General features: G+C 37.6%; 1 protein-coding gene across 3 annotated transcripts in view; it reads left to right on the forward strand.

Annotated features, from left to right (window-relative positions):
• Window positions 1–12,605, forward strand: part of LOC150083000 (protein tweety-like) — a 472,105-nt gene that overhangs the window by 384,916 nt on the left and 74,584 nt on the right. For all 3 annotated transcript variants that reach the window (XR_016547147.1, XM_090376971.1, XM_090376972.1), the window contains exon 11: window positions 166–308. Coding sequence is in view for 2 of the 3 variants with exons in the window: in XM_090376971.1 (XP_090233097.1) it covers window positions 166–308 (143 nt within the window). In the remaining variant the exon portion in view is untranslated. The remainder of the gene's footprint in view (window positions 1–165; window positions 309–12,605) is intronic.

The following is a 12,605-nucleotide window of genomic DNA, read 5'->3' on the forward strand; positions in this document are numbered from 1 at the left end:
CACACAGAGAGAGAGAGAGAGAGAGAGAGAGAGAGAGAGAGAGAGAGAGAGAGAGAGAGAGAGAGAGAGAGAGAGAGAGAGAGAGAGAGAGAGAGAGAGAGAGAGAGAGAGAGAGAGAGAGAGAGAGAGAGAGAGAGAGTTAATAATTCTGAGTTTTTTTTTTAGCAGGTACGAGAGGTACTTGACAGCTTATCCCAGCACCTGAACCAAACAGAAAAGATATTGTTAGGAATGGCTTCACTGTTAGATTGTCAAGCTATGAACAGAGAATATAATTCTGCTATGGAAGCTGCTTGTACTGCTGTTCTGTAAGTATTTTAATTGAAGGGGGGAAAGAATATATATATGTACATATAATAGTATTACCGATAACTGGAACCAAAGGGGTAGTGTAGGACAAAGGAAAATCAGTTAATGAATGAGAAAAAAAAACAACTTTGCCTAAAATATATATTTTTTAATGAGTTGAGATGAAAAAGAAAGTGGTTTCTACTATGCTTTGCAGTGAGCTTCATTAAGAATATTTTGAACAGCCCTGATGCTCAAAAAATATATATATTTTGTAATGGTTTTAAGGTAACCAATGTGCATGTATAAACTTGTTAACTAACCCATACATTCTCACAGAGTGCCTGAGTGCTAAGTGATCTCCTCGTGATTGAGTGAGTTCCAGTGCAATTGGTAAGTGATCTTTATAGAGTAATATTTCATATTATCCTTCTTAACAAGAATTTAAAGTCAAATCTCTTGAATAAAAGCCTAAAGGCATAAGAAAAGCCTTCTTATAAGAAGACTTTTCTCTCTCTGGGCTAAAAGGAGCAACCACGGACAATGGTTGCTCCTTAGTCCTATGGGTCTACAAACTCAAACCAAACCAGTAAAAACATGAGGACCTAATACAGTCTTCTGTCAAGCATCAGAAGACAGACATTGTTCAAAATCGTACCCCACTTTTTCTCATATTACACTTCCTCAGTGATCAACCTATAAGCAGGTTGTCTCCATGTCTCATTGAGAAATGCTTTGCAAATAAAGTACATTCACTCAAAATGGTGTGATGACTGAAATCAGGTGATCTGCTAGTAGAAATGGCCGGCCAGCATAACTCTGAAACACTACTTAAGATCTCTCGTGTTGATGGAGTTCCTGTAATGTCACCAACCATGCAACATTAAACACCTCAAAATGAGTAATAGCAGGTGGAATTTACTCACAAAAGCTGTTCAATAAAGAATGATGATAATTTTTTTGATAACATACTTTTATTAATCATCCATATTTTGATGGTCCTTTTCAAAGTAGTCCCCATTTGATGAAATGCATTTACTCCACATTTCTGCCATTCTTCAGAAACATGGTGGAAGCCAATTTTTGGCATTTTCCTCATAGCTCCTTCTTTAACTTTGGAAATAAAATAAAATTGCAGGATGCAAGATCAGGGCTGTAGGGTACGTGAGGAACACATTTAACATTAATGCTGGCTTTAATTCAATGACAGTATGAGCAACGTGAAGTCTCGCATTGTCCTGATGCAGCATCCATCCACCTGCATGCAGTTGTGGTTTTTTGCAATGAATGTGATCCCAAAGTGTGCAGTACAGTTCTGTAGTAAGGTCCCATAATAGTCGTATGACATGGCATAACATGTTGGTAAACCATTCCTTGAATGTTAAAAAAAAAAAAAAAAAAAAAAAAAAAGAGATGACCATAACTTTTCCTGAAGAAGCTTCAACTTTTGCTTTTTTCGATGTTGGTGATGATGTCAACTACCAAACAGAGCTTTGTTGCTTACTCTCTGGGTTGAAATGATGAAGCCATGTCTCATCACCTTGTGCTGAACATTACCATCTTCAGTAACCATCCATTGCAGTTCCTGACAAATCTCTGTGCAAACTTGCTGTTGCTCAGGTATGAGTAGTCTTGGAGCACAGCATGCACAAACGCGTGTCACATGCAAATGGTCATGAAGAATACAGTGCCTGCTTTCTACTGATATCCTCAAGATCTCTGCTAGTTGTTTTACTGTTCTCCGATGATCTTCTCTCATGATTACAGAAGCAGCATTTATGGTTTCTGTGGTGACGGGCAGTGGTTGGAGCTCCAGGACTGCCAATTTTTGTGATTGAATCACATCCATCTTTAAACATCCTAAACCATCTGTGAGCTGTGCTATAATGAAGCATACATTCACCATAAGCCTTTTTTTAATGTTTCATGCATGTTAGCTGATGTTTTCTTGAGACATAAACAAAATTTGAGAGTAGTGTACTGTTCTTCACAAGTCATGTCCACTGTTACCTAGGTGAAGAAGCTAAACAGGCATAAACTTGACTGACTGCCAAGGTCACACTTGTATGCACAAGTCAACTGCCAGTTGCTATGTGATGCATCTTGGTTTGGTCTTAGGTTCTGCAGCTCAGCTGGAAATAGCAAGCAGTACAGTTGTTTACGAAAAACTGTGAGCATTCTTTATTGGACAGCCTTCATAATATATCAAATGAGAAAATAAAACTAGAATTGAATGACCAAGGTGTTATACAAAGAGACTTATTCCAAAATGAAATGCATTGCTTGTTCCCACTTGTAATGTGATACTAACTTTTAACTTACCTAGTCCACCACAGACTGTTAAAGCCAGTTATCTAAATTGTAAGCTAAACATTACAAACCTGATGAGGTTTTTTAATGTTAAAAATTTGGTCACTTCCAGACCATCTGTGTGGTATCCATGTTTGCTCTCTGCAGCTCTACGGAACATATGTACACTGAATGTGTTTTTGAAACGCCGAAATGTCCAAACTGTCAAGGTGAATAGTCTGCATATTACAAAGATTAAGTTGAAAATGAAAAGAAAGTCCAACAGTATAAAATGATAATTAAAGTATCATATTGAGGGACAGAAAGATCAGAACCAATGCTCTTAAACAAACTCATATGCTCAGTTTATTAACCCATAGATCCCCCCCCAGCATACAGTTCAAACTAAAGTTTCAGTTTCTTTGGCAGTCTCAATAGCTAACCAAGCCCATTCTGTTTTTGCCACTTCCAACAACAAAAGCACCATGTCTCACATTAAACACCCCAATATCAATTCTTCTTGAAATGTAGCATATTGCTCAGAAAATAACAAAAGCCAATGAACCTGAAAGAAAAAAAAATCAAGGATCAAAATCAAAAATCAAAATGTAAAAAGGACAAACCAACAAAAATGTAAGTGGATGACATGGATATTGGCAAGCCAATTTTCCTACAAAAAAAGGAGAAAACAAAACAAGATTGCTATAGACCTTCAACATCATGGAAACAGACAGGACGTTCAAAATAAAAATAATAGATACATTTCTACAAGGAAGCTGTCAAGGTTTCTACAGCAATATATGATATATAGCTTCGTAATTCAGGACAATCCTAGACCAACACAGAAATAAAACATGACACAATTCATACAAAGGACTGTACACCTTCCAGTACTTCTCATGTAGCTACAGACAGGGGCATGCTTGGGGGGGGGGGAATTTTGTGGCTTATCCAAGCCCTTGATAAAATGTAACAGACTGTTTTAACCAGGAATGACCCTTAACTCATATTCTTCTCAAGTATTCTGCTTGTTAACAAATTGATAACACATTCTCGATGTCACTGTTATAAGCAATTCACAGATCCTTCAAGCTCATTCCACTGTGAATGTCATTAAAGCATTTTACTCCAAATCATAGCTAGTATTGCTATAACAGTCATTATATCACCCATAAAATAAAACTATTTGTATCAGGACTTGATCTAGTTAGTCAGTTATCACCTCCCATCTGCATACTGGTCTATTTACATTGACATAATCCATTGTGAGGATTCACTCAATTTGGACAAGTGAGGAAAACGTATTGAGAAACTTCTTGATAGACAGAACCTAATGCCATTAAATACATATGCATATACTCATCTACATACAGGAACCAAGCACAGCTGTTGGCCTGTTATGTTTCCCAATCGTTTACATATTAATTAATTGAAGAATCCAAGATGATCCTTTAAACCAGGGATTCTCAATGGGAGCAACATCGCAAAAATTGGTTTTTTGGGAGTGAAAAAATCATGATTTGTGGCCCTCCAAAGTTCGATCCTACCCAACGACATCTTATTCCTTAATATTTTTGGGTTTTATTTTTCCATGAGACAACTGATTTTTATCATATAGGTATATTATATTAGGAGTGAGTGAGAAATTTTGATAAAAGGAAGATAGTGGGTGTGATTTAATTCAACACCTTTGCTTTTCATAGGCATTAATTGCCTAAATGCTTTCAGAGGTAATGTCTCTGCAATCCTTGGTATGGATGGGATGAGAAAATGTTTCAGTTTATTGTTTCTACTTTCTGAGTGACAATTAGTATTGATTTATTGTTTCCTTGTGGAAGTTGTTTATTTTTGATTCATAGTGCTTTTGTGAGTGACATGGGCTATGAAAGTTAAATAAAAATATTTTATATTTTATTATTTAATTCTTTGTAGGCTGTCAACTCAAGACAGCCTATGTGTCTTATGCGTAATAGTTCTTTTTCAAATGAGGCTATGAAACCATCAAGACTTTTAGATCTTTTAAAAAGGAAACATTCTGATAAAGTTGGTAAACATATTGAATATTTAAAATAATTTAAAACAGAATTTTGAGCAACATAGCACAGTTACTTTCTTATTTAAGAAGAACACACAAACAAATGATGATGGAATGATTGCATCTTATAAAATTTCAGAAATCATTGCAAAAACTGGTAGTGCTCATACAGTTACTGAGACTGTTATATGACCCATATTAGAGACTGTAATTTCAACAGTGATGCATCAAAATCCTTCCAGTATTTTAAAAGCATTGCCATTGAGCATTGATTCAATTCGAAGATGAATCGATGAGATGTCAGTTAACATTGAAGAGCAGCTAATTGACAAACTAAAAACGAGAAAATTTTCTTTTCAGATTGATGAATCCACAGTTACTTACAATAAGGCCCTTCTAATGGCATATGTTCATTATTTTGATGATGATTGTAAGCTGAAAGAAGATAAATAAATAAATTTTTTTCTGTTTATACTCCGGCATGACAACCAAGTCAGTAGAGTTTCCAATAAATCGTCAATACAAATATTTATCGATATGTTGTTTGTAAAATCTATAGAAACTGACTGTACTGGCGCATCCATTTTTGCTGCTGTAAAAACATGGTTTGATGGAAAACAAGTACCATTGGAAAAGTTGGTATCTTGTGGCACTGATGGTGCTATACCCCCATGGTTGGAAAACATAAAGGTTTTATAGCCCACCTAAAGGAATTATGTCCTGAAGTTCTTGAAATGCACTGTCATCATCTGGTTGCAAAAAATATTAGTCCAGTTAATCAATCTTCAATTATCAATCTCTCAGTATAGTTATTAAAACCATCAATAAAATAGTCACATAGCAAATATGATCGCCTTTTCAGAAAATTGTGTTGATAACAAAGAACAGTATGTGAGGCTTCTTTTAATACAAAAGTTAGACGGCTTTTTAAAGGAAACTGTCTAACAAGATTTGTAAACCTTTTTGATATGTCAATTAGTTTTTTAGAAAGCAAAGGAGACACAGATTTAGCAAAAGAGATCAGCAAACACAAAAACAACTTATACTATATGGCTTGGATTTTTCGAAAACTTAATGAAGTATCACTTCAAGGAATATTAATTACAGTGATAGACTGCAAATGCATATTAAAAGCCTTCACTGAAAAACTGGAAATATTTGAAAGCAATTTCATGGTATGCAAGAGTTAGCTGAAATCAATGAATCTCTCACCAAGAATGATCTTAAGAATTATTCAGATCATTTGTGTTCTTTAAAAGGTGAAATGACAAATAGATTTTTCAGATTTATTTTCTTTTGAAGTGAAGCCATGGATGTTAGATCCAATTGGATGCGATGCCAGGTCTGCTAGTGAAGAAATTCAAGAACTCATTGAATTAAAATGTAACAAAGAATGCAAATATAAATTCGAAAAAGGTGGAATGGCTGAATTGTGGGGATCAAAAACAACTAAACTTAGTTGTTTATTGCTTATCCAACAATGTGGTCTGAAATGGCCAAAGTAGTTATTTGTTTTCCAATGTCTTATGCGGTTGACAGTGGTTTTAGTTCAGTAAATAAAATATTAACAAAGGAAAGAAACAGAATTGATATATGTTCAAGAGGAGACATTAGAAATAAATTTACTAACTATTAAATTAAATTCAATTTACTATTAAATAAAATAAAATAATATTTACTATTAAATTGAACATTGAACTTTTTGCTAAGAAGCATCAGGCTCAGAGATCCCATTGAATAAAAAGAGTAAACATAAAGTATTTTTTTGTTTAAAATTTCATGGGGGCAACTGGGAAAAAAAATAGTCTAAAAAAGCTATTTAGGGGTGATAATTAAAAAAAGGTTATTGAACACTCTTTAAACAATTGCCGCATGGTAGTTTTAAAAATTTCAGTGACTACCCCAGATTGTACAGTCAGAGTAGTTAAGTGGAAATTGGGACATATACAGACAACTTGCAATCGTTGACGGAGAATATATACTTGCTGCACCAATAGACTCTGCAGTAAATTGCATAACAAATCAAATGTGAAAGGCCACAAAATCGGCCATTATGAAAACATCAAACAGGCTACATGCTCCCCAAGCCTTGTTGGAATAACAACTATAACAGAATAAAAATGATAAGAACAAAGCCTGGAACGTATTTTGTAAATATCCCATAATAGTAACCGTAAATTAAGTATAAAAAAAAAATCTAGAGCAAAGGAAAATTTCATTATGTGTATGGCACACACACACACACACACACACACACACACACACACACACACACACACACACAGTCTCACCACTCCATAGTCCTTACCTCCTTGAAACTCAGATTTTTAGTCTTGAAATTAAGGTTCTACCTATTTGAGGATATATAACCCTATTTCTTTTACCATTTGTGTGCCTAGGAAAAATACTATAAAAAATGATAAATACCAGAATAGTGTGGCTTCTTGACACTGAAGATTTTCTCACTTCAGAATGGCTATTTTGGAAAAATAGATCTGCACACTAGATCAAATTGTCAGAGCAAAAGAAAAAATTAGAAATTAATGCCTGGTAATGGCCTTCTTAGAATTAGAGAAAGCCTTTGATGAGCAGCTCCTGAAATTCAATCAAAAATTTTAAAAGAAGAAGAGAATACAGCAGAGCCAGTGGAAGCAGTAACTAACTAAATTTAATAAGTTTTAATACGACAAGTAGCTTTCGGAGTAACGAACTCCTTCTTTAGCAAGTACATATAGAAATGCAAACATGACATAAATCGTTAGAAATGGAATAAATCATACTAAATATGCTGTACGTGATCAGATGGCTGGGAGACCACGTACATGAGCGCTCAGTCATTCACTAGGCTAGATCAGGCGACTATTGTTGGTGTGTGTGTCGTGCATATGGGATTGCTGCCACAATTTGTCATGTTTCAACACTACTGACTCCAAAATTGGGTGTAGTCTTGTACCTCTACTGTGATTTAAAACTTTGACAGCTGGATATATTTAGGGACTTTAACCACAGGCGGTGATAGTAGTGTTGAGATTGATTGATCACCTCACTATCGCACCTGGGATTGAGGTCATGATGAGTTGACCAAAAATGTTCTGCGATTGCAGAGCGTTCAGAGTCATTCAAGCAGATGGATCTGTCATGTTCCACGAGGCAGTCTTGAAGATGTCTGGAGCTTTCCCCTACATAGCAGCTGCCACAATCGTGGCAAGTAATCCAGTATACAATACCGCTGCTTGGGGGGGGGGCATTTTTAATCTCGAGACCAGAGATCGTAGACTCCTGCCAGGAAGTTGTATGCATTTCATGCATTACTCATGCTGGACCTTAGAAATCTGGTCTGAGAAGCCCGGGTAATAAATATATAAAATGAGAGCACCAACAACAATCGCCTGATCTGGCCTAGTGAATGACTGACCTGTAGTTCGTGAATTGCCCGCAGCACATTGGTTTCCGGTATACTGAGGTTTCCAGATGAGAGCCCACTCATCTCACTAAAACATCTAGGAAAGTGTCTCGTTCGCTTCCAATTCCACTTAGAGTTGAGGTACTCTAACAGTGGCACATCTGAACCTCGGGAGATAACGGTGAAAATATCATCTACATATCTGCACTACATAATGATTGGTATCGGTGGATTCGGGAATATGTGTTCCTCTAACTCCTCCATTGCGATGTCGGCAATGAGAGAGCCAACAGGGTCGCACTGAAATTTCTAGAGTAAAAGCTGACCTCGCCAATTGTGGACACTCAGCCCAAACGTCTTCAAGACCACCTCACAGAACATGACAGATCCATCTGCCTGGGTGACTCTGAACACTCTGCAATTGCAGAACATTTTTGGTCAACTCATCATGACCTCAATTCCAGGTGCGATAGTGAGGTGATCAATCAGTCTCGACACTACTATCACTGCCTGTGGTTAGAGTCTTTATATATCCAGCTGTCACAAAGTTTTAAATCGCACTAGAGGTACACGACTACATCCAATTTTGGAGTCAGTAGTAATGTTGAGACATGACAAACGCTTGCAGCAATCCCATATGCGTGCCGTGCACCAACAACAGTCACCTGATCTGGCCTAGTGAATGACTGAGTGCTCATGTATGTGTTCTCCCAGTCCTCTGATTATGTACAGCATATTTAGTATGATTTATTCCATTTCTAACGATTTATGTCATGTTTGCATTTCTGTATGTACTTGCTGGCCCATTCAAAGTAGGAGTTCGTTACTCTGAAAGCTACTTGTCACGTTAAAACATTAAATTTAGTTAGTTACTGCTTCCACTGGCTTTGCTGTATTCTCCTCTTCTTCTAAACCATGGAAACCAGTGCCACAGGCCCATTCAGTTTCAAAATTTTTAAGTTAGAAGTTCCGGTCAACCCTTCCCTATCTCTTCCATCATGCAGTATGATTGATGACTTTTGAGGTTATGATGAACGTCATGGCGAGATCCAATATTCCTTACATTTCGAGGGTACAGCTCTAAAACGGTGTTCGTAGGCTGGCCGCTAGTTAGTACACCGGACCGAACCTATTGGTAACTCTCTAGGAAGCTTCCGGATCAGCTAGTGTATAATCTTGCTACCTCTACTCTGCCAGATAGTGACTGGAGAAAGTCCGAGTAGTATGTATGCGAGGAGCATTGTCGAGGCCACATTATGTCAAGGATCTGGGTATATTCTTACCACGTGTACGCCATATCCAAAAATTTCATTAAGTCATACAGCACGTCCCACCCACTTTTTCTTACTATTGCATACACCATGAATTGTCAAACTAATAGAGCCAGCTTATCTACGAAAAGATTTAAACCTCCCAAGCACTTCCTAATTCATTTCACAAATATACGTGGTCTCAATTCTAATCTCAACGATGTCCATTTCCACTTGCAGTCTGCCAAACCCCATGTACTTTTTCTGACAGAATCTCAGTTATCAGTTGATTCAACTACTGCTCATCTCAGATGCCCAAATTATTCGCTGTATGATTCCTTTCGCCTCAAAGGTGGTACTTGTGCATATGTCCGTTCTGATATTCCCTGTCAGAGACTTGGCAATTTGGAATCTCCTCTCTTTGATCTTCTCTGGTTCAGAATCTCTCTACCTCATTGTGTCAAATTCATCTGTTGTCTCTACCGTTCTCCCAACTCCATTAATCACCTGGAGCTCTTTGACTTCCTCTCTTTGCAACTTGACTTTCTCCAGTCCAACTTTCCTAACAGTGAGGTAATTTTCCTTGGTGATTTTAATGTTCACAACTCCAGCTGGCTTCCGTTTTCTAGTCACACCGACCCAGCAGGTTGAGAGATACTGAAGCTTTCGCAATTAATAATGACCTAGCACAGATTGTTCATTTACCTACAAGAATACCCGACAATCCTAATCATACAGCCAATACGCTTGATCTTTTTCTCACAAACAACCCTTCTACGTACACGGTCGAAGTGAGAGGTCCTTTAGGCACTTCAGATCACAACTTGGTGATTGTCTCTTCTCCAATGGAACCTTTGTCTCATGGCTATTCCCAACCTCGTGTTGTTTGGCATTACAAGAATGCAAAATGGGATGACCTGCGAGACTTCTTTTCTTCTTTTCCATGGTCGGATTACTGTTTCAAAAGTTCTGATGTCAACGTTTGCTCAGATCGTGTCAGTAAAATTCTTGCAGGAATGGAATCCTTTATCCCACACTCCACTTTAAAATCCCGTCCTTTATCTAAACCTTGGTTTTACAATAAATGTGCTAAGGCTGTTCAAGAGAAGAATGTTGCATATCGTAATTGGCTTGTTTCTAATTCTTCAATTTCATTTTCTGCCTACACCAAAGCTCGCAACAATTGTAAAGCAGTTATTAATCAGTCCAAACTAGAGTTCGAACAGGCTAAGAGTAGAAAACTTGCTTCTTGACCTAATGGTAGCCGAGAATTCTGGTCTCTTGCCAAAGCTATTGGCCGCAACTTTTGCCCATCTCTACTCCCACCTCTGTCCAAACCAGATGGTTCTGTTGTCACTTCAGCCAAGGATAAAGCTGACCTGCTAGCATTCCATTTTTCTTCCAGCTCATGTATTAATGATCTTGGTAAAACACCTCCCACCATTCCCAACATGCTCCATTCAATGCCTCCTGTGATCTTCCGTCAAAAGGATATCAGAAGGATTTTGATGAATCTCTATGCTAAGAAAGCTCCAGGTCCTGATGGTATTTCTCCACTTGTTCTCAAAACCTGTGCTCCTGAACTTACTCCTATTCTTTGCTGCCTTTTTTCACTTTCTTATTCCAAAGGTGTTTTTCCTTCTGCTTGGAAATTGGCTCATATCCAGCCAGTTCATAAAAAGGGTGACAAATCCCTCCCATCCAATTATCGTCCCATTGCAATTACTTCTACTCTTTCTAAAGTAATGGAGAAATCAATTAACCGCCAATTCTTAAACTATCTAGAAACCTTCCGTCTGATCAACGATCGCCAGTATGGATTCCGTCAGTGTCGATCCACTGGTGATATTCTGGCTTATGTTACCCATTTATGGACTACTTCAATGGAAAGGTTCGGTGAAACACAAGTAGTTGCTCTTGACACCTCAAAGTCTTTTGATCGTGTTTGGCATAAAGGTCTTCTAAACAAGCTTCCATCTTATGGTTTTCCAACCTTTTTTATTAATTGGTTATCCAGTTTTCTCTGTGATCGCTCACTGAGGGTGATGGTAGATGGCTTTCTGTCTTCTAACTTCTCCACTAATGCCGGTGTTCCCCCCCTCCCCACCCCCCAAGATTCAGTTCTTTTCCTCACTCTTTTCCTCTTGTATATTAATGACCGTCTTCCATTGACTGGAAATCCTATCCATAGTTTTGCCGATGATAGCACACTACATTCCACTTTCCATTTTGAACCTTGTCCTGCTCAATCAGCTTCAACTTCTCGAAAATCTGCTACCAATTCCTTAAATGCCGATCTTCAGGTAATTCTCCAGTGGAGACAAAGACAACTTAGTTGATTTCAACCCTTCTAAAACTCAGTATTGTCTTATATCTCGCAAAAAGGATTCTTCGGCTCCTATGCTTATGTTTAGTGACACTCCGATTTCTAGGCAAAATGATATATCTCTTTTGGGGATTACCCTGACTTCTAATTTCTCTTGGCACAAGAACATTACAAATATTGCTTCCTCTGCATCTAAAAAACTTGGTTTTCTCTTTCGCTCTCGGCGTTACTTTTCTTCCAAACAGCTGCTCACTCTGTATAAATCGCAAATCCGTCCTGCCATGGAATATTGTTCCCACATCTGGGGTGGTGCCCCCAAAACCTCTCTCAGGCTTCTTGATTCCATTCAGAAGAGGGCACCTCTAACAGAGTCTCTCCACTCGCTTTCTCATAGACGTACTGTTTCTGCTGCATGCCTCTTCTACAGATACTTCCATGAGCACTGTTCTTCTGAATTGGCTTCTATAATTCCCGCTCTCTCTCTTTCGAAACAGTCCGAACATGTGCCGCCACCAGCCAACATCCTTTACTGCCCAACTTCAAACCCACAGAACCAACTTTTCATCTTCCTCGTTTATTCATTCAACTGCCGTTTTCTGGAACAACCTTCCTTCATACATATTTCCTGAAAATTACAATCTACAGAAGTTCAAGTCCAATGTCAACAAATATCTTCTTTCGTCTTCTCAACCTCCAACCCAAGCATGGTACTAAGTACTATAGGTTCTAATACCTCTCGTGTTTGGGGTTCACATAAAAAAAATAAATAAAAATATATATAATACCCTTTCTTGAATCTATATTCAAGGAGAGGGAGTTCCCAGGGCTTATTTCTAAGTGAATCCTTTTTGCAATTGCAAAAAGGATTCACTTAGAAATAAATTCACAATAAGAAAGGATTCACTTTTTGCAAATATGCCTGAAACAGTAGATACCTACATGACTAATTATATGCTGATGATCTTAGTATTTCATATCATTTTCAGAACATGCAATGAATAAAATAGAAACAAG

Source organism: Mastigoproctus giganteus, chromosome 7, assembly GCF_048544385.1.
Source record: "Mastigoproctus giganteus isolate SK-2022 chromosome 7, ASM4854438v1, whole genome shotgun sequence".
Classification (NCBI taxonomy): domain Eukaryota; kingdom Metazoa; phylum Arthropoda; class Arachnida; order Uropygi; family Thelyphonidae; genus Mastigoproctus; species Mastigoproctus giganteus.